Source organism: Loxodonta africana, chromosome 4 (genome assembly GCF_030014295.1).
Source record: "Loxodonta africana isolate mLoxAfr1 chromosome 4, mLoxAfr1.hap2, whole genome shotgun sequence".
Classification (NCBI taxonomy): Eukaryota; Metazoa; Chordata; class Mammalia; order Proboscidea; family Elephantidae; genus Loxodonta; species Loxodonta africana.
Genome location: NC_087345.1, coordinates 10,298,455 through 10,326,104, shown reverse-complemented (window position 1 = coordinate 10,326,104; position 27,650 = coordinate 10,298,455). Strand labels below are relative to the sequence as shown.

At 55.4% G+C, this 27,650-nt stretch overlaps 1 protein-coding gene across 2 annotated transcripts; it reads right to left on the bottom strand.

Moving 5' to 3' along the window:
- Positions 1 to 94: 94 nt before the first annotated feature.
- On the bottom strand, positions 95 to 27,650 carry LOC100677779 (NADH-cytochrome b5 reductase 3). Of its 2 annotated transcripts, none has more exons than XM_064283416.1 (9): positions 27,580 to 27,650; positions 17,133 to 17,264; positions 13,520 to 13,592; positions 13,058 to 13,164; positions 10,514 to 10,643; positions 9,889 to 9,972; positions 9,590 to 9,675; positions 5,355 to 5,454; positions 95 to 1,234 (listed from the first exon to the last, which is right to left on the bottom strand). In XM_064283416.1, the coding sequence occupies exons 1-9, from the start codon at positions 27,598 to 27,600 to the stop codon at positions 1,062 to 1,064; spliced, it is 906 nt and encodes a 301-aa protein (XP_064139486.1). In that variant the 5' UTR covers positions 27,601 to 27,650; the 3' UTR covers positions 95 to 1,061. The 2 variants fall into 2 exon arrangements, with proteins under 2 accessions (XP_064139486.1, XP_064139487.1); XM_064283417.1 differs by lacking the exon at positions 27,580 to 27,650 and adding an exon at positions 17,489 to 17,505 and having other exon boundaries at positions 17,133 to 17,265.

Sequence of the window (27,650 nt, the reverse complement as noted above, 5' to 3'; positions counted from 1 at the left end):
GCCTTACAGCCTGGGCTGGTTTTCTTTAGATGCTCAGCCCTGCGCAGCCCCTCCCACAGCCCTCCCGCCCCAATGCAGGCCACACACAGGTGCAGAAGGTTAACATCAGCTAAGTTTTACTTCGATATTTTTCTGCTCATAAATGACTCTGAAAAAGCCGATACGCGAGAGGCTAACACAGCTGTTGTCTGAAGGCAACGTCGCGGCCACCGAGTATTGTACGTCTCTCGGACAAGAGGCACTGCTTAAAGTCCCCCCTAAGCCAGGGTGAGGGCAAGAGGAGGGGGTGGGCTTGGGACAAAGGAATAAATAAACATCTTAGCTCCACCATCAGGCTGGCAGCCCTGGCCGGGAACCTAGGCCTCTAAAGCAATCGAGCGGAGAGCCTGGAAGCCCTAATGCGGCCAAGTGTGGGTGTGCTGGGGACCGTGCCAGCCTGGGGGCCCTCAGCCAGCGCCCTCCTCAGCTCCAAGGACAGCCAAGCTCCCGGCTGGCCGGGGCCCGCCTGGCCCGGGGTTGGAGGTGGAGGTTGCCTCTTGGCCCCAGCAGCCCCCAACACCCCAACGGGGCTTTTTGGTGCCGCTTCTGTCATGTAGGATCAGGTCCCAGGACTAGCCGTGGTCTGGCACAAGCCTGGCTCCCCTGGGCCCTAAGGCTGGCAGTGAGGGGTGGCAGGCGAGGGTCACCAGGATGTGACTGGGGTGGCCTCTGACCCCTGCAGCCCTGGGCTGCCTGCCCATCTACCTTTCCAGACTCTGGTCCACTGCCAATGTGGGGGAACCTGGTGCTGGCAGGCTCAGCCCTGTAGTGTGTGTGTGTGTGTGTATGTGTGTGCAAGGGCCAGAAAGGCCCCCACTCAAACCAGGGTCCTGCTCTCAATGGGGCACCCCAGGGGCCAGCCCAGCAAGTGGCCACGCAGAGCATGGGCAGGCCAGGCTGAACCCAGGGCCCAGTGTGGGTGTGGGCAGATCTGGGGGGGATGTTAAGGAATAATGGCGCGGAGGGATGGGTGAGGGCAGGCGCGTGGCGAGTGCGTCGGCGGGTGGGCGGGCACCCCCCCATCAGAAGGTGAAGCAGCGCTCCTTGGGGTGGCCCACACGTTCCAGGTTGGGCAGGCAGGCAAACTGGATCATGGGCGGGGGGCCACACATCAGCACCAGCGGCTCCTCCTCCGGGGGTGGAAGGTGGTCACGGATCATCTCCTCGTTCACAAAGCCCTGGCTGTAGTCCCAGGCTGCGGGCGAGAAACTGGATAAGCCCATGTGGCCGTGTGCCCACCTGTCCACCGCCCGCTGCCCCCAGCCGCTCACCCATCAAGCCTATGGCTTCAGGCTCTACGGCCCGAAACCAGAACGGAAGCCCTTCATGGTTCCCCTCACTGCACTTTCCGGTTTGCAAAGCCTTCTGCTTCCATTTGGCCTCTCAGGTGGCCTCAGAACCACTGAGGGCAGAACAGGGGCTACTGATCCCATTTCACAGAGCAGGAAACGGAGGCCTAGAGAGGACCAGATCTGAGTTGTCCAGAGTCACATGATGGGGCTGGGACACGGCTGAGACATGAACTCAGTCCCGGGGCCCTCACCAGTGCCCTGCCTGGGCACTCAGCTTCTGCAGGCCTCACAAGTCATCAAACCAAAAGACTCTGGTTGAGGGGGCCTTCCTCTCAGCCCAGAGGATTTAAGTAATTTCTGAGAAGGATGCCTGCCAGAGGAAACCATCTTTTGTGGCTCTTCAGTGTTCAGCTGGGAGAAGTGACACCTGGGGAGTGAGGGACGTATGCCAGGCCACGCAGCCACAGGCTTCTCAGGTCATCCTGCACCAAGCAGCTCAGCCTGGATGGATGACAGACAGACACGCCAAAATGCCAGACGCCCACTGCCTGCCACACACATGCTCCATCCCCTCTGAGGAGCCACTGCACTGCTGCTCCTGACCCCACTGCAGGCCTGACCCTGCCAGCCCTTGAGCTCCGCCCAATGCACAGGGTGGCTGTCAGGTCCTCTTGCTTGGCCCTGGCGGTACAACAGGGGAGGTCAGAGAGAGGCAGAAGGCAGGGGTCCAGAGGCAGGAGCAGGACCACATGGGAGTGTGGCAAGTAGCCGGAAGAGGCAGAAAGAGCAATGATGGAGGTCGTGGGTCACCGATGCCTGCCTGCCTGCCTGCGGGCTCCTGTCAGACACCTAGGTCCTCCAGGTTCCTGCTCCCTCGAATCCCTCCAGCTCTAAGCACCAAGATTATCTGGCTCATCTGTTCTTTCCAACCCTAAAAGCCCTTGACACTGACAGAAGTCCACAGCGAGTACGGAGCTGGTCAACACTGAGGCCCTTGCCTAGATAGCCAACACTCAGTGTATCACACCTTGTCCACGAGGGTGTGACGGACCCCAGGGGTGGGGCAGGCCAAGATGCTTCCAGCTGACCTTGGGATTAGGAAGTTTGCTGTGATGAGCAATGGGGTCCTCTTTATCTCACAGACACCATGAGCTAAGTAACTGCCATATCTCCCTTCTCACCTTGGCTGCCGGGAAGCTCAGAGCAACATGCATGGCCCATCCCAGGCAAGTGTGCTCATTGTCCCTGCTTTTGTACAAAAAGCATTCCTGGTTCCGTTTTATGGCCCTGCCCTTGTTTTTCTTTCTCTCTCACTTTCCAGTTATACCGCTGTGACTCACCAGATGAGTTTTAGTAAGCTGCCTAAAATCCATTCTGGAACAAGGCAGGGCACCAGCCGTTTTAAGTTTAGTAACAGGACAGAATGCACTTTGTAAAAATCTGTACAGGACCAGATCGCATTTGCTAATGAATGAAATGGACAGGCACACAAGACAATCTCAATTTTACAAGGAACACTCGTTAGGCATTGCATCTTTCTTTACACGTGTGCTAAAGTGGGTTTGCGGGAAGACGTGGGTTGGGTGCCTTTGCCACGTGCTCCAGCTGCCCTCCCCTGTTCCTTGGCTGGTCTGTTACCATTGCTTTTCTCGTGTCTAGAATTCCCACTTGTACCTCACACTATAGCAGTGCCTTGACTACTCTTGACTTGCAGACCAGGGAAGCAACAACTGTAAGCACGAAATGCCAGCAAACTAGCCAACCTCTCACTGGTCTGTAACTATTAGGAAAACTGTCTGCAGAAAGTAGCACTTCAGTGGCCGTGCCACCACCAGGGGTCAGTGTTGGTCCCCTTCCCGCTTGGCCAGGGCATTCCACTGGCAACCCGGGAGGGAAGGGGCCCTCGGCCTCAGAAAGGACACTCATCGTGTCACACCTGGCCAGGCTATTAAAAAGTACAATCAGAACAGACTTAACCATCTCTTATCCCTTTTTCATCCAGATGTGGCTACAAGACCGGGGTTCCTTCTTTACTAGAAGAAAAACAGCGGCTCTGACCATGAGTCAGCACCCGCTCCAGCTGCACCCCCAGCTCCGTATCCCATACCCAGCTCTAAGATTTACTAACTAACCCGCTTCCTGTCTGCTCGCTGCCTTAACTAGCAAGTCTGCTTCATGAACACACGGGGGCGGGGGGTGGTGCAGAGCAGGGGGCCTGTGAGCTTGGATGGCCACTCTGGGTACACAGCTTTCCAGTCCACGGAGTCCCAGACCCTGATTTGGTCAGTGCAGAGGACAGCTCCTCTCTCAGGAAAGGGGCCAGGTGACCCAGCTCCCGAGATGGGAGTCAGCCCCTAAAGCCCACAAACTAGTTTTCCAGGGGGCAGCAGAGCACGGGGTAGACAGAGTGCCCACACGTCGGCAGAGCGCGGCATGGCCAGGGCCTCCACATTAGCAGAGCGCGGCGTGGCCAGGGCCCCCACGGGAGCAATGGTATGTCCTGCATGGCAGATGAGTTCTGGGGAACTGCAGGCTGGTGAGGGTAGGCGTGGCAGGGCGTGACCAGCACATGGCAGGCTGGCGCCTGTGGGATCACAGGGTGCTTCAAAATTTCCAGTTTCCAACATTTAAAATTTTCCCATGAAAACCCAGGTTCCCTGCTTTTCTTGAAAAGTGGACAGGCCTGGCCACACAGGGCCATATTCCCACACAATAGGACTGCCTGCAGCTGAGAGGGGCTGCCCCCGGCACGGCGCAGGTGCTCCCCAATTTGCCACATTACCCACCTCTCCCTATAGTAGTCTCCTGACCCATCACCTGCATCACCCAGCAGGAAGCCTGAGCTCCTGTTTTTTACAGCAAAGAAGAAATTGAGGTCTCCTTTGTACCCGTTCTCTACCGAAAGCAGAAGACCTCCCAGAGGACACCCTTGTTTTAATTCTGCTGCCCCATGCGTGGTCTCGTCTCCTCTACAAACCAGGGCTTCAAACTGGTTCAAACTAGTTCACCCATGGCCAACAAAGCAAAATCGGAACAGACCCACATTTTTACAATTTGGGTGATCCGGAACAGTAACCAGAACGGGAAAAATTACAGGTCGAAGCCCTGGCATGGGAGGCTCTGAAGAGGCGTAGTGAGCCCTTCCAGGAGCCCGAGGTGGGAGGCTGGATTACTGGCAGGACCGCAGAGAGACTGGCCACCGCCATCTTAGAGCGGGGCAGCGTGCAGAATCCTAGGGCAAGGGATTTGGTTGCTATGCTACGCGTGTGCTGGCCTTGTTTGCTTTTTTTCTGGTGTCTTAGGGTCACAGTCTTGGAGGTTCCTCCAGTCTCTATCAGGTCGGCAAGTCTGGTCTTTTTTTGTGAATTTGATTTTTGGTTCTACAATTTTTCTCCCACCTGCCCTTGTTTTTTAAGAGGGAGATCAAGTTTCTAGCAGGGATTTGACCTGTAATTTTTCCATTCCGGTCATTGTTCTGGTTCACCCATGTTCCGGCATCCCTTCCTTGACCATGACTGAACTGGGAAGAACCAGTTCGAAGCCCTGCCACAAACTCACCATGTGACCTGAGTGAAGGGCTCAACCCACTGGACAGGCAGAATGAGGATGCCGGCGGTCCTGTCTGCCCAACTACGGTGTGATGGATCTTTCTAGCCATGGTTTTGTAACTCCCATCCAAGTGATCGGGCAGGACTGTATGATAGGGTACTTGTGGCCCACCAAAGGGATTAGTCAGTTTTGCCATGCCACTGGGTTTGAAACAAGCCACCCCAGAGGCAGGAGAGAGAAGATCCCACCACCATCAAGGAAAAACGACCAGGAGCCAGCCCGTCTTTTGGACCTGGGATCCCTGTGTTAAGAAGCTCCAGGAACCAGGAGACAGAGAGAAAGCTCAAGAAATGGTGGCAGAGACCCGGTAGCAGGAGAGGCTGTGGTGGGCCCCAAACAAGGCCATGGAAGCAGAAGGCTCGGCGCCTCCCACCCCACCCCTTTCCCTCCCCGCCTGGGGTTCCCCTCGCTCACCTTCTGGGGCTCGGTCCACCGTGTACCAGAGCTTGAAGCGAGTGGAGTGTTTGTTCCTCAGTTCCTCCAGCTCTGGCCGTAGCAGGATGTCCTTCTCGGTCTGCAGGAGGACAGGGCCAAGCGGTCAGGGGTGCAGGAGGCATGGCCTAACCTGGAGACGCTCAACAGAGACACATCCAACAGGGGCCACACACTTGGCAGAGCTGCCACGAAAGGGTCCTCAAAACACACACACGCCACTCTCCTCCTCTCGCCTAAGGAGCTGATGAGGCTCCAGCAGACGGTGTTCATCGCAGCATTATCTACAACAGCCTGAGAAGGGGAGAATGGCCCCTTCACGTCCCACACGGGGACTGACAGGTGGTACGCCCAGTGACAGTGCAGTCGTTACAAATGGAGTTTGCAAACTCTTCTTAATGTATGGGGAAATGTGTACAATGTGACGCAGACTGGAAAAAGCAAAAAGAAAAGCTGAACATGGGTGAGCCCAACCATAGAATGCAGAGAAAAAAGTCTGGCAGTACGCCCGAACGTTAATCGTGGTTATTCCTGTCGTTGCCGGGTGCCGTCGAGTTGATTTCAACTCATGGCGATTCCGTGTGTGCAGAGGAGAACTGCTCCATAGGGTTTTCAAGGCCGGACCTTTTGGAAGCAGATTGCCAGGCCTGTCTTCTGAGGTGCATCTCAGTGGGTTCCAGCCACCAAGCTTTCGGCTAGTAGCTGAGTGCTTAACCGCTTGTGCCAGAAGGGACTCTTGGTTATTCCTAGGGGGTGGTTATAAAACTTTAAATAATGGTTTGGATACTAGGGTGAGGGTCTGCCAGCAGATTCTTCGGGGTCCTCAGGCAAGTTGTTTTACATTTTGGTGTCTCAGGTTGTACATCTACAAATCGGGAAACACAGACACTGCTCCCTCAACTACGTCTGGCCCCTGCTGCCTCCACAGCCTTGCCCAGACAGAATCCCCTGCTTGGCCTACAGCCCTCCCTCTACCTTCCTCACCTGGCCATCCCTCAGGGTCCTAGAGTTCAGCCTGGTGTCATCTCCTCCATGACCCCCTGACTCATTTCCACTTCTGACCCCAGGCCGCTGCCCCTTGTCTTTGCCTCTGTGTTTGCAGGTCACCTGCAAACAGGGCTCCTCGGGCCAGTGTGCAATGTGTCTGATTTCATGGGACTGTTATGAAACTGGGGGCCAAAAGCTCTGTCAACCAGAAAGGGTCATGTACTAACAAAGTGCTACTAAGCCCCCTGGGGCTGGGTGAACAGTGGGCAGACCCTCCCCAGGGAGCAGAGAAGGAGATGAGTCTTCTCCCTCTGCAGGGTGGGAGCAGCGCCTACCCAAACATGACCAGAAGCGCCTAACACACTCAGCAACAGGACTGACCAGGCAGCCCCGATGGCAACAGGTTGCTTCGGGCAGGAAAACAGCAGGGAGTTTTGAAAGCCACAGTGATCAATATTTCCTGAGCGCCTGCTGTGTGCTGGGCGCTGCCCTGGCCACAGGAGGGACTGGAACTGCCCACGCTGTCCCCTCTTCCTCACATAACCCCTTGAGGCCTGGCCCTCAGAATCTTCCTACGTGAGACGGACAGTAGGGGGAGGCACAGGCTCTGAGTGCCAAGGCGGGGGGTCAGTCTGAGTGCCTGGTTCCTAAGGGGTGCTGAGGGCCCTCCTGCCTGACAGCATGAAGACCAGACAAGCTCAAGGTAAGAGATGCAGAAAACATCGAAGAAAAATCACCCAAAACCCTCAAAGATCATGACTGCCCCGATTTTGGCATGTATCTTCCAGACATTTTGTTTCCATTAACTATGTATTATTTTCTTTTTTTTTAATAAAATGAGATCAGGCCATGGGTATCACCTTGCTACCTGCTGCTCTCAAGTAAGGTCACATCCAGCCCCATCGAGGGTCAGCAGCTTCTGAGCTCCAACACCCTTCTGACCAGCCGCCTAGCTCCTCTGGGCCAATGGCCAGCCTTTAACCAATTCCCTAGGCAGGACATTTAGATGGTTTCAAACTTCCTCCTTTATAAACAATGCCTCTTTGGACATCTTCACTGCCCTACCAATTCCTTGGGATAAATTTGACGAAGTGAAGTTTCAGGGGCAGAAAAATCTATGTTGTTACGACGTTCGATACATGTGGTGGAGTTATTCTCCAGAAAGGTTACACCACCTCATGCCCCCAGCAGCCCATCTGGCTGTGTCCAGCTTCCTACATCTTTGTGACACTGGACATGGCTCGTTCAATCTTTGCCAATCCGGTCGATAGGCAGTAAATCTCATTTATGTTTTAATTTGCATTTTTAATTATTAAAAGGTTGAACACCTTTTTGTGTTCATTAATCTACTCGTGTCTTTTCTCACTTGTAAAAATGCTTTACATTAAGGATGTTAATTTTTATTGGTAATATGTATTATAAATTTTCCCCAGTTACTTATCTTTCCACCTTATTTATAGTGTTTTTTGTTCCCCCCGTCCCCCCGAAAAGCTTTTAATTTTTAACTGGTTGAATTTATCAGTCTTTTCCTCTATGGGTTCTCCTTTTGTGTCTTAATTAGACTAACTATCCTCATTCATGCATTCATTCAATAATCCCAGAAAAACCGAGTGCCGTCGAGTCGATTCCGACATTCAATAATAGTCATTATAAAAATGCTCACTTATTCCTTTATAGCTTCATTGTTTTTAATGAAGGCATTTCTGATAGAAATATACATTCACAGATTCAAATATACCCTTGGGACACATGTTGTTTCTATAAATATTTCATGTCTATTTGCCTACCAATATCAAGACAAACTGACTGAATTATTTCACAAGAGAACATATCCTAGCTTCCAAGGTTTACCAACTTCTCCACTTTGATCCAAAACTGGGAGGGACGATAGCCCAAACTATTTCATCAGCCACTTTCACTTTGCAAGTACTAGAAAGGGTATTAAGGATATATATCATAAGCCCTAACCTTCAGCTTGGAAACCCTGTGGCAGCATAGTGGTTAAGTGCTACGGCTGCAAACCAAGAGGTGAGCAGTTCGAATCTACCAGGCGCTCCTTGGAAACCCTATGGGGCAGTTTTACTCTGTCCTACAGGGTCACTATGAGTCGGAAAAGACTTGATGACAACGGGTTTGGTTTTTGGTTAACCTTCAACTTACAGTTTCATCTTTTTCACGTGTAAATGTTTCATCTATCTAAACTTTATTTTATTCAAGGTAAGGTAGGGATAGGATCTACTTAGTTTTTTCCAAATGTATAGCAACCAACTCAACAACCCCCATCCAGCCTCTCTCTTGAGGTCTGAGGAGCCACCTGTATCATACGCTAAGTCTCGTTCGTAGATACTTGGGTCTGTTTCCAGGCCACTCCTGTTCAACAGACTTTCCGGTGCTGATGGGTATGTTCTGTGGCTGCTCTTATACAGTAGCACCTATGGCTACGGAGCACTTAAAATGTGCCTGATACAAATAAGGAAGCGAATTTTAAATTTAATTTTAATTAAGTATATATGTAAATGGCCACGTGTTCTAGCATGTTCCAGTGCATTCTAGACTTTCCGTCGTGTTTCCCAGAAACACAGTCTGGTAGGCCCAGCTCTAACGCGAGGCTCTAGGACCATGCTGTTTTCATCGCTGTCACTTTTTCACATATTTGAACATCTCGTGTGGTAAGTTCTCCCTTATTTCTCTTGCAGAACTTTCCTGGCTGTACATATATACTTGGTCTTCTAGCTTGTTTTGCATCATTTTGTCTTATTAAAGGGGAAAATAATCTCACTGGAAATTTAATTATTACTTTAGAAAGAAATGACCTCCTTAGAAGACTGAGTCTCCCTGTTCAAGAACAGCAGTCCCTGGGTGGTGCAAACGGTTAACACGTTTGGCTGCTAACTAAAACGTTGGAGGTCGAGTCCACCCAGAAGCACCTGGGAAGAAAGGCCTGGTGATCTGCTTTTGAAGAGTCAGCCATTGAAAACGCTCTGGAGCACAGTTCTCCTCTGCACGCACGGGGCTGCCTTGAGTCGGAGCTGGTCAGACTCTCCAGGCTCCGCGGAGACTGAGACCCCAGCCCACTCTCGCTGTGGAGTCCACCTGGGCCAGAATGCCCCTCACATCCTGGTACCCCGAGTGCCTCAACACAGCCATGTGGAGCCTCGGAAGGGCGCCGTGCCAGGCCCTTGGCACCTCTGGGGTAAAGCCATTAGCTGCCATGGGGTCCGCCCACTGACCTGATTGGCAAAGAGCAGGTGGCACACAGTGTGGTCATCCGGGTCCTTCATGATGGCACGGATGACCTGCAGCATTGGGGTGATGCCTGCAAAATAGCCGCCCCCGTGCACTGAGTGAGCACCCACTGAGTACACAGGCCCATGGCCAGGCACCCAGGGAGCAATGCCCGGGTGACAGCGCCTGGCCTCAACCTTGGCAGCTCTCAGACTGGCTTGTAATCTGTGCCCCACCCCATGCCCCAACCCTGACCCATGACCTGCGACATCCAGGGGCTCAGTGCATGGCGGGTTTTACGTACCTGTTCCTCCCGCAATCATGCCAACAGACTTCACCGTCTTGATGATGGGGTTGGACTTTTTGTCCGGGCGGATAGCAAACTTTCCTGGGGAGGGAGAAGGGGTGAGGCCCAGCTCTCAAACATGCCATGCTTGGGGGTCGGAGAACCTGCCCCACTGCAACGGTCTGAGGCAAGGCGGCCGATACAACCCAGCCAGTTAGGGTGCAGGAGGGAGATGGTAACAGGTGGGGGCCCCAGCACACCACCCTTTGACACCAGGCTGGGTTGGGTGGGCTGCAGCCCAGGGTCTCAAACTCCAATGGCAGAGTGAAGTGAGAGCCCCTTGCTGTATATAGCAGTAGGGAACAGCAGACATTCTGAAGAACTGTGCCTTCCAACACAATCTTTCTGCTTGTTTGTTTTCAGAGGCTGGGTCAGCCAAAGCTGGTCTGTAGGACAGCCAGTCTGCAACCCCTGTGCCAGTCACCTTATGCCCCATGCAGCTGGGGAGACTGAGGCCCCAGGGAGGAGACGGCCTGCCCAACAAGAGTCACCCATCTACACAGCAGTAGCCAGGACTTGAACCCAGGACTCCCAGAATTCACAACACCTGTTTGGGCCCCAGGGGGATTCCAACCCAAATCACCTTTGCCCTGGTAGACCAGCAGCCCGTTCGGGCCCCGGAACTCAATGGTGTCTCCAATATTCATGTTTTCCAAGTACTGGGACATCTTCCCTCCAGCAGGAAACTTGGGATGGGTGTCTTTGAAGTAAACCTGCAAGACACACTCTCAGTCCTCTGTCCCCTTGGGGCAATCAGGGTCACTGGGATGAGCTCTCTTATGGGGTTCTTCTGTGGCCGTGAGAGGCCTTCTCCCTCGGGCCCATCTACCCATCAAAACTTCCCCTTCCCGGAACGATTAGTCCTAAGGACTAATGGACCACATCTACCATGGCCTCCACCAGACTGAGTCTAGTACAACGAGATGGTGCCTGGCTAACACCACTGACTGCTCTGACAGGGATCACAATAGAGGGTCCTGGACAAAGCTGGAGAAAAAGGTAGAACAAAATTCTAACTCAAAAAGAAAGATCAGGTTTGCTGGCCTGACAGAGACTGGAGAAACCTCTGAGAGTATGGCCCCCGGACACCCTTTCAGCTCAGGATTGAGGTCACTCCTGAAGTTCACCCTTCAGCCAAAGATTGAACAGGTGCATGGAACAAAACAAGACTAAAGGGGCACACCAGCCCTGGGGCAGGGACTAGAAGGCACGGGGGAACAGGAAAGCCGGTAATAAGGAACCAAGGGTTCAGAAGGGAGAGTGTTGACATGTCGTGGGGTTGTTAACCAGTGTCATAGAACAGTGTGTGTACTGTTTGATGAGAAACTAGTTTGTTCTGTAAACCTTCACCTAAAGTACATTTAAAAACAAAAAAAAAAACTTCCCCTTCACATGTCCTGTTCACCCACAAGTCTACCCTCCACCTCATGTCCCCTTGGAAAGCGCAAAACATCAGCCTGGTGTATAAGGCCAATGGGCTGGAGGGCTTCAAGTGTAAAGAATCGCCAAGAATTGTCCCCATGGCCACCCCCTCCTATTGGAGGCTCTGGGAAGTATGTCAGCCATGCCCCTCCTAGTGGATTTCTGGTTCTTTCCCCTTTGTGCTGTTCCGAGGAAGCTCTGGAATTCCTTCCTGTGTCCCCTGGGATTACTGCCTTGGGAAGAGGGAAGTGCTACGGCCCAGCCCATCGCCCACTGCGTGCAGAGGAGGGAGCAGCTCGCCCCACCCAGGGCGGGGGAAGGCTTCCGGGGCGTGGAGGGGGGGAATTTGCACTAGGCCCTGAAGGGCAAGGAGTCTGATGGGCAGAGGGGGGAGAGGCAGCCCGGTGAAGGCATGGTATATGCAAAGGCCAGGAGGCCTAAAGGGGCTCAAGGGCTCAGGGGAAGAAGGGCTATGTTGTGGCTCTGGCACAGGGGACGTGTCTGTAGCGACAAGGGGTTGCGGGAGAGGCAACAGAGCACATGTCCCAGCCCCCGCGTGCCAAGAGCCTCAACTCTATCCAGCGGCCAAGGGTGTCACCGAGGTCCTCGAGCCAGGAGGGGCCTGGGCATTTGTGAGCTTTTCATTCCCTCCTTGAATCCAGCACCTTCTTCACATCCGGCCAGAGTGACCTCAGAGTGAGTGCGTCCTCTAACCCTAGCCACCTCCCCTTTGCTTTTGGGCAAAATCCCAAACCTTAATGGGGCCTCCACGGCCCTGCCTGGCCCAGCCCGCTGACCTCTAGCCCAACGGCCTAATGGGGGTCTCTACCTCCGTCCCTCCACCCAAGAAGGGCCAGAGAGGGGCTCCGGGGGCCTGTGCCATGCAGTGAAGCAAGGGCCACAGGGCTGGTCCCGGGATGCTGGGGCCTTGGCTGGCCAAGGGCTCCAGCTCCCCACCTGCACTGGCCTGGGCTGTTCTCACATCGGACATGTTCCCAGAGAAGGCGGACTCTGCTGTAAAGGTTGTATTTCTCATTTTCGTGAACCTGTAGCCTGGATGGCTGTCATTCTGCTTCTTACTTTTTCACCTCAGCATGATGTTTTAGATCCTCACCGGGTGCTCTGTGTCCCTCTGTCTGTCTGTCACTTCTATAGGCTACATTTTCTCCTCCATAGCATTCCAGTGCCCCCCACCCTCATGGTGATCTCCAGATTGCCCCGTTACCCCCTGTCCCCAGACAACGCCACGAGGGCTCGTCACACGCTGGTGGGGCTGGTGCACATTCTGCCCAGCGGGGCCGGCAGCTCCTGCCCCACCACCCTCAGCATCAGGGGGCATCTGCGCTGGGCCTGGAGCGCAAGTAGGGTCTTGCCGGTCTCCCAGCCCTGGAGGATCTCTGCACTGTCCCTGAGGAGGCTGCACATCCCTGCACATGCTGGCCGGCCTCTGCTTTCCTCCCCTGTCAATGACTGTCCTTGTTCCCAGAGGCCCAGCCCGAGTCCCAGCCCTCTGCCCTCTGCCAAGACGCCTCCCCCACAGCCCGTCAGGCGTTTGTTGATGAACTACAATTCGCTGAATATGAAGAAATCAGGCAAGCAGGAGGGCTGTGCTTTGGAGGCTAGGCTGAAGGAGGGACATGGGCCTCTGGGAGGCCTCTGCTGTGCCCGTGCCCCCCGCCAGCCCCCGCACAGTTGTGGCCCTCACCTTGATGACGAGGTCCACGAAGCCCTTGTCGTCATCACTGGAGACGGGTGTGTAGGGCCGGACGACCAGGTTGCCATCGATTCTTGCCGAGAGGTAGATGTGCTGGCCTGCAGCAGGATGGGCAGGGTAACTCGGGGCCAACAGTCCCTTGGGTCTGGTCAACCCATCTCCCCTGGCTCCTCCTGCCCAGAGCCCTGTCCAGCATTCAAAGCCTGGCCTGGCCTGCCTCCCACTGCTCTGCCCCCATGGTGAAGCTCATCCACGGCCCGGTTTCCTGCCTCCACGTCCCTGCTGTGTCTGTACCCCTGCCAAGGGTGTGGGCCCTTCCCACTCTCATCTGATAAGCCCACTCTTAAAGGCCCAGGCAGCACCTCCTCCTTGAAGCCTTCCCTGCTCTCCTGCCCCTGACCTGGCACTGGCTGCTGGTGTGGGCTCAGTGTGGCTGCATCAGGCAGGACTCACCGATAGGCAAACCCAGGATGTGCTGGGGCGTCGGCAAGGCAAAGCGGAACCGCCGGGTGTCATGGCTGACGATCTGCAAGGAGGACACAAAGCCATCAGACAGAGGGGCCACCGGACCTCAGCCCCCGCCCCTCCCCAGTGCCCCCAAGTGTCCTCGTGAAGGGATGCTGATGCCACATATAGGCACATGCCTGCACACGGTGTGACAACAGACAGGACAGCCATGCACCAGGGGCCCCTGCTGTTGCAGCCCTGAGCACGGCAGTGACCTGACCAGGCCACCAACAGGGTGGTCAGGCAGGGAGCGAATCCAGGAGGTGGGCTGCAAAACAGTCCAGAAAATTCCAGCAGTGGGAGGAGGGAGGAATCCATCTGAGAGCCACGTTGCCTTGCTACATGTGGGTGTGACCATGTGCATGCCAGCTGCCTGTCTCCCACATAGCCCTTCCAATCCCACCCTCTGGGCCACACCTTGGTATAGGACCCCTTGGGGCCTCCAGGAGCCCTGGTCAGGTCCCTCTGCCATTAGCTTAGGAGTGGCCTGGGGTGGCAGAAAGGACTCGGGGTCAGACTGGCAAACCAGGGGCCGAGTTGACACAAGGCCCCACATTCCCAGCCCAGGCCTCAAGGGGGGGCGTCTAGAAGTTAGCAAAGCAGATGGGCACGATGGAGGCTGGCTGGGCAAGGCAGGAAACACGCCACCTCCATTGTCTGGGAAGCCACTGGGCTGACCCCGAGCCAGGCCTTTCACCCAGCACTAGACAGGCACCCAGGCATGGTCAATAATGGGAGGGTGGCAGTCATGTCCACTCCAGGGTGGGACGGGGGCCGTCTAAGAGCCAGGCTGTGCAGAGGCACAGCAGAGACTAAAGCCCCAGGGTCCACGGCAAGTGGTCTTAGAAGAGGCAGGGAAGGCGACTGAGCCACTCCAGTTCACACGGCGAGTTCCAGTTAGAGGAGAACAAAATCCAGGTAGGTGCCTGGCACCCTGACCAGGGCTCCAGGAGTCTCTGAGGGCTCTCTCTGCACCAGGTGCAGCCAGGAGGGTAGGAATGGAAGGGGTGTGTGGGAGTCAGGCAGCTGGTGTGCACGGGGTCACACCCACACAAGGCAAGGTGACGTGGCAAGGCCCACAGGTAGACAGAGGTGTTATCACTCAGGGGGAACAAGAGACTCCTCCAAGGGAACAGGGCATCATAGATGCCAATCTCAGCTCACCTCAGTCAAGAAAGAACTTTTTAACCCTCGGAAATGTTTGAGGACAGAGCTGCAGCCTCAGGAACAGAGAAGCTCCTGTCCTGAAGTACACAGGCAAAGGACATGGCCCGTGTCAGAAATGACGACTCCTGGGCCACTCCTCAGCACACACAGGCACAAAGGCTTTGCAGTGGCTGGGGCCGCCAGGCCCAAAAGTTGCCTCCTCCAGGAAGCCTTTGCTCTCTAGTAAAGGGAGCCCAAGTCCTCCCTGGAGCAGATTATCAACTGGTCCTGAGGTTCAAGGTCAGAAAACCACAGCTAGGCAGTTTTGGGAGGAAGAGCAGAAGCGAGGGAAAGACTGGTGATTGCTGAGCTGGACAACCTCTAGAGGGCAGCCTGGCAATTATCGTTACTACCACCCAGCCGGTTCCGATTCATGGCGACCCTATGTTGTTGTCAGGCGCTGTCAAGTTGGCTCCAACTCATAGCAACCTGTGTACAACAGAACAGAACACCACCTGGGCCTGAACCATCCTCACAATCATTGTTACGCTTAAGCCCTCGGTTGCAGCCACCGTGTCAGTCCATCTCCTTGAGGGTTTTCCTCTTTTCCACTGACCCTCTACTTTACCAAGCATGAAGTCCTTCTCCAGCGACCAGAGCCTGGCAGAGCACAGGAAAAATCTCAAAAGCAGGCCCAATGGCTGACCCAGCAAGGCCAGCACTACACTGTAACAGAGTGGGGGAAGAAGACACTGGGACATTTGCTACGGAGCATGGAGACTCTGGGACGACCCATGTGCACGGTCAAAGGGGACTGGAGGGTCTGCTGTAGGAGATTTCTTTGATGAAATACTAGAGAGTCATCAAAGATAAGGAAGTAGTTTTGAGGTTAGACAAAAAGAGGTACCCAGATTGTATGGCTAGGTAAAAAAAAAATCAGGTAATTACAAAAATGGAACTAATTATACACACATTCGCACACCTCTGTAAGTCCCTGGGTGTCACAAACAGTTTGCGTTTGGCTACTAACCTAAAGGGTGGTGGTTCCAACCCACCCAGCGGTGCTGCAAATCTGCTTCTATAAAGATTACAGCCCAGAAAACCCTAAGGGGCAGCTCTACTCTGTTAGGTGGCGCTACGGTGAGTTGGAATCCACTCGACAACAGGTTGGGGTTTTTTTGTGGTGGGTACCGCCACACATCACGTATGTATGGATGTGATGCCTAGAAAAGGGTTTGGCAGGTACACGCCAGCCCTCTGTGCAGGGCCTGGGATATGGCAAGGTGGGGGAAGGGAAATTTCACACTTCACAGACAGGATTTTTATGGCAAGCACACATAGATCATACATTACCTCAGCAATTAAAAAAAAAAACAAGGAAAAAGGGTTTTTAGAAACCAGGTTTCAAAACACTACGATTTCAATTTGTTAAGAAAAAATACGTGTTACACACGCATATGGCATATGTATAAAACAATGACAAAGTGTGCCCTCCTCTGGGAGGTGGTGGTTTTCATCTTTTTTTGCTTCTCTGTTTTCAATTTCTCCGTGGACTCCTGGTATAATTACAGGGGTCAGAGGAAGCCCCAAGCTCTGCACCATGGAGCCCTGAAACTCTCAGGGAGCATGGACCAAGCATGCTGACACAGGCCCAGGTGGGGTCCAGGGTCCAGAGCCTTGGGCCGGTGACTTTCTCTGCTCTATGACTCAGTTTCCCCTGCCACATTCCTCCAGAATTAGCTTCAGGGCAGCCAGAAATACAGTGAGTGAGGGGCTTTGACGAGGGAGAGTGACCGAGGGAAGCAGCCCTTACTGGGTGGCAGGGCAATGGGGCGAGAGGATGGTTTTAAATCACATCAGAGGTTTGAGAAAGGCAGGCTGGGGTGAGCCTCCCGGCTGGGGCAGATGGAGCCACACAGCGGAGACCACCGGGGACTCTGTACAGAAGCAAAGATGCCTGGGCTCCAGGAGCCGTGGGTCACTGGCGCCAGGTATGGAGCAGACAGAGGACAGAAGGAGGGAGAGCCCTTGTCCTCACAGAACTTAATGGGAAGTACCAGGAGGCCTGGGCCTGAGGCTGGTCTCTATCCCTGACTCACAGTGTGACCTGAATCATCCCTACTCCTCTCAGATCTGCTATTAAACGGGGGCTGGGACCCCCAAATCAGGGAAGGTCCCTTCCACTCTGACCTTCTGTGGGACAGCAAGGGTAGCTCAGAGAAACCTGGGCTCAAATCCCACCTCTGCCACTCACTGGTGGCTCTCCCCATCTGTAAAATGGGCAGACTGGACGGCCTGCCTCGGGGGAAACATGCCCCAGGCTCAGAGTAGGTGCCAAGGACTGTGATGCTGACAAGGAGAAGGAGGTACCTTAGGGTCCACCCCCTGAGTCCTGCAGGACCCCCGGGCTCACCTCCTTGTCGACAAGCCGCAGCGGATATTTGATGTCCGGGCTCTCTAGGGTGATGGCCGGGGTGGAGCGCTGGAACAGCTTCATAAACAGGCTGTAGAGGAACCAGACTGGGGAGATCGCCACCTGGCCCAACTGAAATGACAGGGACAGCCCAGTGAGGTCAGGGTGGGACGGGCCTCCGCCACTGCCCGTCCTCCAAACACACCAGCTCAGGCTGTCCCCTCTGCCTGCCACCCTCATCCAGGGAACTCCACCATCCACTTTGGTGCCCACCAGGGCAGTTACAAAACCCAGCTTCATGAAACCCATCGCTGCGTATTTCTGCAGACACAGCCAACCACATCCCTCAGTCTCCAGTGCTCAGCCTCATGACAAAAAGTTCTTTTACGGCTGACAGCTTGGAAAAGCTCCACTTCCCCTAAGGAAAAGGAACAACGAAAGCTGCATAACTGAGCACGCAACCCTTTTCACTTTGGCTGCCAGGAAGCTCGGAGTAAAGTTCACAGGTAACTGCACATAACGTTGAAGACTGGGTATCTGCGCTTCCTTTCCACCTTCTTTCCTTTAATCATATCCTTGGTCCTACACGTGATGTCAAGTCCTAGCTATATTTAGTTTAACAGACAAACAAATAACCACAACTCAGAATCCACCATCTGAGACGCCTTCCCTGACCAACTGGCTCTAAAGTGTCTTTGGACACAGTCCCCTAAATCTCTGGGGTTGGTGCTCTCTTCCATGACCCCATTACCATGGGAACAAACCACTCTCCACAAATGATGTGTGGTCTTGGATTATATCCCTGAGCCTCGTGCTTCTGGTCTTCAGGCGTGAATGACAGCTGAGGCACTGAGCTGGGCCTTGGGAAGCTCTCTGCTCCTCGCTGACTGTGTGACCCTGGGCACGTCCTTCCCCTCCTCAATGTGGATTAAACCAGGTGAGCCACAAGGTCCCCGGAAGCTCGGACCATCACAGCCAGCAGTCTCCTGGATGCCAGCACCTTGCCGAGCACCAGCCAGGTATTAAACGTCACGACAACCTTAGGAGGTAGGTACTGTCGTCATTGTCACTTTACAGATGAGGAAACTGAGCTCAGAAAGAGGAAGCAACTCACCCACGACCACACAGCTGGCAGGTGGAGAGCTGCGATTCACACCCGAGTCCACCTGCCTCCCAAACCATGTTCTTAAACATCAGGCCGTACTGTCTCATCTACATGGTTCTGAGGGGCTTCTTGACAGCCCCCTCTCATCTCAGCCTCACAAAGACCCTAAGAGGTGGCAGAGAAAACCACAGCCAGATAGCTCACTGCTCACGGTTTACCTGGAAGCATATCCTCACAAAGACACAAACCTGGACGCCCGCCCTTCCCAACTGCCTCTGTCCCCGTGCAAATCACAAGGCTTCTCTGAGCTCAGTTTCTCCATCTGTGATTTGAGGATCACAGTCCATACTCCCTGGGGTTGAGGACTGGAACAAGGACTGGGAGGTGCCCAGCCCAGGTTCTGAGCAGGCCCCCGAAAAAGGCCCACTCCCCTCCCAGCACTGAAAGGGCCCTCAGCCACCCTCACAGGGCATCTGCTGTACAGCAGTGACCACCCCTTGGGCAGCCTCACCAAACTGGACCAAGTGTGACTCAGGAAGAAGCCAAGAATATCCTCAAGGCAGCGCTGGCCGCTCTACAAGAGAGAACCTGGCAGGCACCACTGTACCTAGTGAGCATCGCTGTGATGGGTGACGCCCCAAGGAAGGCACAGCTTACCACCCAATGGTCCTCCTGCCCTCCTAAGGCCATATACTGAGGACACAGGCCACCCTGCAGTCCTCTGCCCTCCCAACACCATATACTGAGAGCGCAGGCCACCCTGTGGTCCTCGTACCTTCCCAATGCCATACGCTGAGGACAAAGGCCACCACCAAATGGTCCTCCCGCCCTCCCAATGCCATACACTGAGGACAGAGGCCACCTCATGGTCCTCCCACCCTCCCAACACCATACACTGAGGACACACGCCACCCCGTGGTCCTCCCGCCCTCCCGATGCCATACACTGAGGACACAGGCCACCCTGTGACCCTCCCGCCCTCCCAACGCCATACACTGAGTACACAGGCCACCCTGTGGTCCTCCCGGTCCCCCAAAGGCATACACTGAGGACACAGGCCACCCCGTGGTCCTCCCACCAACCTGATCCAGCCACGGGAAACTGAGGGACATTCCTCAAAATCAGTACAACGACAAAAAAAAGGCTAAGGAACTAGTCCAGATAAAGGAGGCCAAAGAGATCAAATGGAATGCGGGAATGCCATGTGCAGTCTTGGATTCTGGGCTGGGGGTGGGGGGAAATAGGTATAAAGGGCAAAATTGGGACAATTGATGAGATGTGAATAGGTAGAAAATAGGTATAAAGGCCAATACTGGGGCAACTGATGAAATGGGAATAAGGTCTGTGGACTAGGTAACAGTGTTGTATCAGTCTCACTTCCTGATTTGATAACTGTGGTTACGTAAGAGAATGCCCTTGTTCTTAGGAGGCAGGTACTCAAGTATTCAGGGGCAAAGAGGCATTGTGTCCACAACTCACCCTCCGATGGTTCAAACACACACACACAATAAGAATACACATACACACAAAATATATAATACATACATATACATACGATACAGGGATTGAAAAAGCAAACATGGCAAAACGTTAACAACTGGCACGTGTGGGTGAAGGGAACCCAGGAGCTCCCTGTACGTTCCTGAAACTTTTCTGTAAGTTTGTGATTATTTCAAAGTAAAAAGTGGCTGTCAGGGGAAGCCCAAACTGGTGTTCAAAGAGCGTGAGATTGACATGAGAAGTTCATGTCCCACACTGTTGTAGAGAAAATTGCTTCCCGCCTCATTCACTCGGCCTCCCTGGGTGCCTCCCTGAGTTTGGTTGTCTCTACAAATGCCCTTGTGTGTGTTTTCTTTTTATCATAACCCTACAAATTCCCTTTTTCACCTTGGCTGCCAGCAAGCTTAGAGCCAAGCTCCTTGCCTGCATGGAAGCCTCTCTGCATCTTTTGTGGGCGTCTTGTGGTGATGGATTCTGCAGAGCACTGACCTGAAGGGGCCCAGCTCTATTCAGGGTGGGGTGAGATGCTCCCCACCTCTCAAGACCCAGCCCTACTGCTCCCCCATCCTGGAAGCCCTGCTGGGTCTCCCTACCCACCCTCAACCTGGAGAGGGTGCTCTGGCTGAGGCCTCAGGACCCTCGCTGTGTCTCTGCCTCCCCCAACCTGTGAACTCCAGCAGGGAGTTCCAATCCCTCCCTGCCTGCAGCCCCCGTGAGGCCCAGGACCGACCGGGCACACAGGGGCACCCTGTCAGTGCCTAGAAGCCCCTGCAAAGCCCCGTGCAGGTGGGATGTGAAAAAAAAACAACTGAGGGGCCTAATGTCCCAGCCAGCCCTGGGATCTCTGGGCCTCAGTGTCCTGTCTGCAGAAGGAAGGTGAGGACCTCTGCTCGTCTACATCCCCTGGGAGATGAGATGAGATGGGGGGCCAGGTCGCAGAGGGTCTATAACCCAGAAGTGTGGCTCCCACCCAAAGGAGTTTGTCCTGCCACTGTCAGGGCCAAGACCACCTAGGGGACAGAATATCCACGTAAAGGGCAGAGGTGGCTACGATCCCACACTGGTCTGGCATGGCCCCTGACCCCAAACAGGCCAGGCAGCTTCCAGCCTGCCGGCGGTGACACAGCCTTTGTTGGGCTCAGAACAAAGTGCCTCTCCCCTGGCAGTGCCTTCACCTGGGAGCAGCCAAGACCTCACCCTGCGGGGCCCTTGGTATGTGACATGGGTCTAAAGGGAAGGCCAGAGGGTTCTGGCCCAGCCTCCACCCACAGCCCAAGGCCATACAGCCTGGGTCTCTGCCACCACCCACTGGCCCAGCACCTATTACGCCCTGGGCACCACGCAGGCGTCCCACCCACTCTGCACCCCGTATAGGGCCCTGGTTGGCAGCTGCACACTCAGAGGCCTGGGTTTGGGACCTTAGGAGAGTCGCTTCACCCCCTGGGCCCCGCCCTCCTCAAGTGCACCATGAGGACGCCCTGTTCTAGGATGGGGGGGGAAGAAAGCAGATAAGGCCGAGAAAGGCCATGCACGGAGCGAAACACCAACGTCACCGAACACCAGCCCTGCTCTAGGGACCGGACACAAGTTACCTCACATCAACTCTAGGCAGAGTTACAGATAAGGAAACTGAGGTCCGGGAGGTAAGTAACTTGCCTGAGACTCACCCAGAAAGGTCAACCTCAGAACACCACACTCTCGGCACCACGTGACACTGTTATAACTGCATCTCAGGGCAGATGCCCAGGCTCGGAGGGGCTGAGTTGCGCAAGGAGTGGGGTCAACGTTCGACCCCAGGCCCATCCAACCTACCCAGGACAAGTGCCCCCTCTGTGCCCCAGTCATGCAGCCCAAACCCCATCGCTCCACCACAGTCTAATATCCCACCTCGTGCAGCGAGGCCTGAGCACCTGCTTCCAGCCCCAGCTGCTCAAGCCAAACGGCAGCTCCATCCCCTCCTCAAACACCCACCATGGCTCCCTACTGCCCACACTCAAGGCCACTCTCGGCTCTCTGCTCCCTTAACACCATGCCCTTCTCACCTTAGGCCTTCACATACAGTATACGCTCCCTTCTACCCTGAATGGAGCCCTGGTGGCACAGTGGTTAAGCGCTAGGCTGCTAACCAAAAGGTCGGTGGTTCAAACCCCCCAGCTGCTCTGCAGGAGGAAAGATGTGGCAGTCTATTCCTGTAAAGATTACAGCCTTGGAAGCCCTACGGGGCAATTCTACCCTGTCTTCTGGGGTTACTATGAATCGGAATCGACTTGATGGCAATAGGTTCGTGTGGTGTTAGTTTTTCTACCTCGAGTACTCTTTCTCTGCTCTCATCCAACCAGTAAGCTCCTAGTTATCCTTCAGAGCCCACCTCAAATGTCACTTTCTCTGTGAAGCTTTCTCTGACTGCCCCCTCCCCAGCTAACCAGAACTTCTCTAGACTTTCACAGGGCCTGGTCCCCTCTGTAAGCTCCTGGGGTTGGGGTGTCACTGATGATCACTCAGCTCCCAGCCCCTCCCATATCAATCAGCGAAACTATATCCATGGAGAATATCATTTAGGGAACAAGTTGAGAGAAGTTACATCTGTAAGAAATTACCATTGTTTGGAGCCCTGGAAATGAACTTAAATGACAATCATTTGGCGCTCACTAGAGCTTTGTTTTCCCCCAGCACGGCCTTTTAAGGGCATAACCAAGTTTGACAACATAAGACCCCTCGTGAGACCCCTCAGCAGGCAGCTCGCTCCACAGCTGCTGCCACCTGCCCTGCATTTTCCCAGAACCTCCCGCTGCTGCGGGGCAGGAATAACCAACCACGTACAAGTGACAGAACAGGTAACAGGCTCAGGGAGACCCAAAGTGGAGTTGGGGCTCCGTTCCCAGCTTTCACCCCGCATCTCTCCCCTGCCCCAACTCCCCAACTGCAGGCCTGTGGTGTGTGCTGGCATGAAAAAGACATTCCTGTGTCCACAGCTCAAAGCTGGCCTCAGCCCTCACGCAGACTTCCCGCCAAACCTGGGTGCCAGCATCCTGCACCCTGCATGCAGGTCCTAGGCTTGGCCGGTGTGGCCTGCTCCCCACGAGGGTTCACAGTCAATACATAATGACAAACCCCGGAGCGGATGCCCCAGGAGAGCTGGGACTGTCTTGTCACCACCGTGTCCCCAGCACTCGGAGCAGGAAGCATTCAGTATTTGTGGAAGGAATCTGTGAAGGGACAACAAGCCCCGTTCCCCATTCCCCCTCCCATCTCTCTCTGACTTTTTATTTTGTCTGGAAGTTTCAGGAACCAGGACAAGAGCCCAGACCCTTCCCGAGTGAGCGTGGGGCATGGCCCATCCTGTTTGTCTTAAAGCCCACCAACCTCCAAAGAGCCCAGGCCTTGGAAGGGGAACTAGGCCCTGGCTGCCTGGCTCCATTCCCCACCCGTTAAGCATGCTGAGAGGAGCCATGCGTGGGGGCAGTTGACAATGTCGGCTGCCTTCCTCCTAGCCCCCACATCCATGCAGGTGGCTACATGGAGCAGGCACAGCCACGGTAACCACCCTGGCTAACACCCCTCAAGCCCCCAGCATCCTGTGCCTTGTTCCTATTATCTCATTAACCCTCAAACGTGGGAGGCAGGTGCTATTACCACCCCAATTTCAGGTAAGGAAACCAAGGCTTGGGTGACAGGCCTGGCCCAAGGGCTGGGATTTGAACCCCAGTGTCTGGCTTGGGTCCATGCTCTGAGCCATGGTATCACAGGGCCTCTTTGTGCCAGGGACACCCTCTGGCCACCATAAGGGCAGGGGTGGACTTTTTATAGCAAAAAGTCACATCTAGGAGGCAGCTGTGAACAAAGACCAGCACTGTCATTAGGTCACTCAGTCCACAAACCCCAGGGGGCACTCACATGCCAGAGCCCCTGCCGAAGATGGGCAACATAGCTCAAACCAATGTGGGAGACGGCCACCGGCCGAGGAAAGGGTCCGTGCCACAGAAAGTTGGGAGGTCTTACCACACTCGCAAGGGTGGGTGTGTTCTGCTCCCACTGACATGGGGGTGGAACAGGCTCTTCCCCCTGCCCCCACCCGGTCCACGTCACCACCCTACCCCCACCAGCACTGGGCAGAGTAAACAGGAGGCAGATGGCTGAGGCCAAGGCCCTGCCCTGTTCTTCCTCAGCTGTGCTGTGCTCATGGACACAAGGATACACACAGTCTCAGGCAGGTCACCCCAGCCACCTGCCTCCCAGGCCCTGACCTGGTGCCCCCCAAGGCCAGTGCTCTGCCTCACCAGGGAACCCACCACCTGCCTCTGATAACACAGGACGGGGAGAGGGTACCAAGACACCTCCAGGAAGCCCCCAGCTCACCCACCATAGCTGAGGGGTTAGGCAGCCCTGACCTCCCCGCTACGGGGTACCCTGCCCTGCTGCTCACCCCCTGGAATTCTCTGCTGGGGTCTTTGTGTCCACCTTGCCCAGGCCAGGTCTGGGGGTGGGCAGAGGGACCTGCCAGGCCCCCTACCTTGCAGGCCTGGCCCTCCGCAGGTGCCAGCTCCCTGCTCTGGGGCTTGGACAAACCAGTCGGCCCACTTGCTTACCTGCCTGCGGCCAGCCAGCCGCCCCACCACCAGGATCTGAGTGTCCAGCTCCCTCTGGTCCCCTTCTCAGGAAGTGGAGGAGGCTCTGCAGCGGGGCCGGGGGGTCCTGGCACAGGACTGTGTAGGTAGGGAGGGGACCCAGGAAGAGAGGCAGGCGGACGGCAGCAGCCTGGTCTGTCTGCCCTGGAGCGAGCTGGCTGGCTGGCTGGAGAGACATGGCCCTGTTTCCCTGGGGGCTGGGGGTCCATGGGAAAGCCTCCTTAAACTCTACCTGTGGTGGCAGCCCAGCAGGGCCCCACCGAGCACTCACACTGGGCTGGCCCCCAGGAACCTTCACTGCCTGGTGGCAGGGACCACACTCCAGGACTGCAGACCAAGCCCCAAAGGTCTCCACCAGGTAGCTGGATGACTGAAGTGCCAACCCCTCTGCAGGGCCCCCCTGAGTCTGGGAGGTGGCCCCCTCCTAGCCTGCACGTCCCAGATAAGACATCCGCCCACCAGGCACCCAGAGGCCTCCTGTAGACCGCGTGGAGCCCCGGGACAGGAGGTCTGGCTGGGGCCTGCTATGGGTGTTTTAAGCAGAAAAGAAGACCCTCTTGGGCCAAGGGGGATCCCAACAGGGTCCAAAAGGAGCCTAGGGGGCAGCCTGTGCCCACCCCTTGGATAGAGGGGCGGGAGTTGGCACAGGTCTCCTGGCTCCCAAACAAGGTGCTGGCAGGCAAGGGAGCTGCTTGTTTGTTCAACAAAAATGTATGGAGCGCTTACTGTGTGCCAGGTGGAAGGGACGCATGGACAAATCCAGCCAGCACCTGATGGAAGGTGAGAAGCACCCCAGGAAAAGAGCACAGAGGGGAGTCAGGGCGGGCCTCAGAGCCCAGGGGGTGTCTGAACAATGAAGGCAGAAGGGGTGACCCATGGGGATTTCTGGGGTGTACTGTCAGCTGTTACCAAGGCTGAGGCAATGCCCACAGGTTCGCCCTGGGCAAGGCTGCCTCTTGACCTGAATGTGCCCCAGAGTCCTGGGCTGGGCCACACTTTCACCAGCAAAGGCCCAGGCCACAAAGAGGAGCCTCATAGAGCCAGAGGGAGGAGGCAATAGTCCCTCCAAGTCCCAGGCGCCTGGGGTGGAGGCAGAGGCAGATCTGGGCCTAATCCTCCAAGGTGTCAGCCCCTCCCACACGCAGGCCAAGGCACCGCAGGGCCTATTCACTTCACTTCGAGTAGCTTGGACAATAGTGTCTACGCGTGAGAGTGTTTGTCCTCTGTAGTTACCGTCTCTACACAAGCCCAGGGCCTCTTCACCACTCCTGCTTTTAAAAAACTGTAGGGAGGAGGTAGCCTGGGGGTGGAGCGAAGGAGGCCTGCCAGAAGTGACAGCGGTGAGGGTGGACTTTGGAGCCCCACAGAGTGTGGCTCCCTCATGTAGCACTGTGGGACTTTGGCCAAGCCCGAGTCTCATTTCTTCATCTGTAAAGTGGGGCTAACAGCGCTGGCCTTGCAGGCTGGTTACATTAACAACGTCATTGGGTTAACAGGAGAGCCAGAGCCTAACTTAGAACTGCTGAGGATTACCACTGTTGACGTTGTTGTTGCTAAGGGACTGCACAAACCTTCTGATCCAGCAACATCACACACTCATACCCTCACACACACAATCACACTCTCATATGCTATCACACTCACACACGTACACCCACACTCACACGCATTCATTCAAGCATGAATTTGTACTCACTCTCACATGCACATTCACACTCACACCTATTTACATCTCACAGACGATGCCACACTCACATTCACTCACACTCACACACTCCTGCTAACATGTACCACACAATTCACTACTGCACACCTTCACATACATACACCCTCATTCACACACGCACACACACAATACACACTCATTCTCACACACAAACTCACTCTCACGTATTCATACTCACACACACACTCACCCTCTTACACTCACACACATATGCACACTCATGTTCACATTCATACACACCTCTCTTCACTCATATGAACACTCACACAGCCGCACAATTCGCACACACTATACACTCACATAAACTCACTCTCACACACAGATACACTCACTCTCTTGTACTCACACATTCACACAAACTCACATTCACACACAGCCACATATAAACTCACACTCACATGCATACACTCTCACATATATCTAATCACATATTCAGTCTCACACCATGTACACTCACAATACACACTCACTGTCCTCCTGTCAGGGGCCCTGGTGGAGCACGGGTTAAGCACTCGGCTGCAAACCGAAAGGTTGGTAGTTCAAACTCAGCAGCCACTCCGGGGGAGAAAGGCGTGGCGGTCTCCTGCAAAGACTGTTGTTGTGAGGTGCCATCCAGTCGGTTCCGACTCATAGCAACCCTGTGTACCACAGAACCAAACACCGCCTGGTTCTGCACCATCCTCACAATCGTTGTCATGCTTGAGCCCAATGCCGCAGCCACTGTGTCAGTCCCTCTCGATGAGGGTCCTTCTAGTGTCCGTGGACCCGCTGCTTTGCCAAGCATGACGTTCTTCCCTGTGAAGATTCCAGTACTGGAAACCCTATGGGGCAGTTCTACTCTGTCCCATAGAATCGCTATGAGTCAGAATCCACTGGACAGCAGTGGGTTTGGGTTTTTTGGGTTTAGTGGGTGTGAAAGGAGCCCTGCTGGCGCAGTGGTTAAAGCACTCGGCTGCGCACCAAAAGGTCTGCGGTTGGCAACTCCCAGGGCTCTGCGGGAGAAAGGGTAGCAGTCTGCTGCTGCGAAGGTTCACAGCCTTGGGAGCCCCTGCTGTAGGGTCGCTGGGAGTGGCATCAACTGAAAGGCGAGGGGTTTGGTTTGGGGTTTGGTCTTCATCCTCCTGCACTCTCCCACATTCAGCCACACCATATAGGCTCACACACCAACCCCCTCGCACACTGACACAGACGTGCGGTCACACTCACGCCTCGGCCCGTGGCGGGGAGGGAGACGGCGGTCGCGCGGTCCCGCCCCCGGTGCCGGCCCCCCGCCGCCTTCGGCCGAGCTGGGCAGCCGCCCCGGGCGTGAGTCACGGTCCCCGCGGCCCTGGGCGCGGCCCGGCGGGCGGGCGGGCAGACGGGCGGGGGTCCCGAGCCCCGGGCCCGCAGGCCGCCCGGCCCGTCCCCGCCCGGTGGCCCGCCGCTCGCGGCCGTGTCGCAGGGGCGCCGCCCGAGCCGAGGGCCTGGCGCCGGCCGCCCCCGCCCCCCTACCGTGCTCAGCCGGGCCCCCATGGTGGCCGCGCCGCCTCGCTCCGCCGCTCTGTCCGCCCCGCCGCCGCCGC

What these genes read in the sequence shown, in the direction of transcription:
- LOC100677779 (XM_064283416.1), bottom strand. Translation starts at nt 27,600, where the DNA reads ATGGGGGCCCGGCTGAGCACG. An exon ending in TGCGGCTTGTCGACAAGGAG is followed by an intron (nt 13,593 to 17,132) that starts GTGAGCCCGGGG and finishes TCCTCCTTGCAG; the next exon opens with ATCGTCAGCCATGACACCCG. An exon ending in ACCTGCTCTTTGCCAATCAG is followed by an intron (nt 5,455 to 9,589) that starts GTCAGTGGGCGG and finishes GTCCTCCTGCAG; the next exon opens with ACCGAGAAGGACATCCTGCT.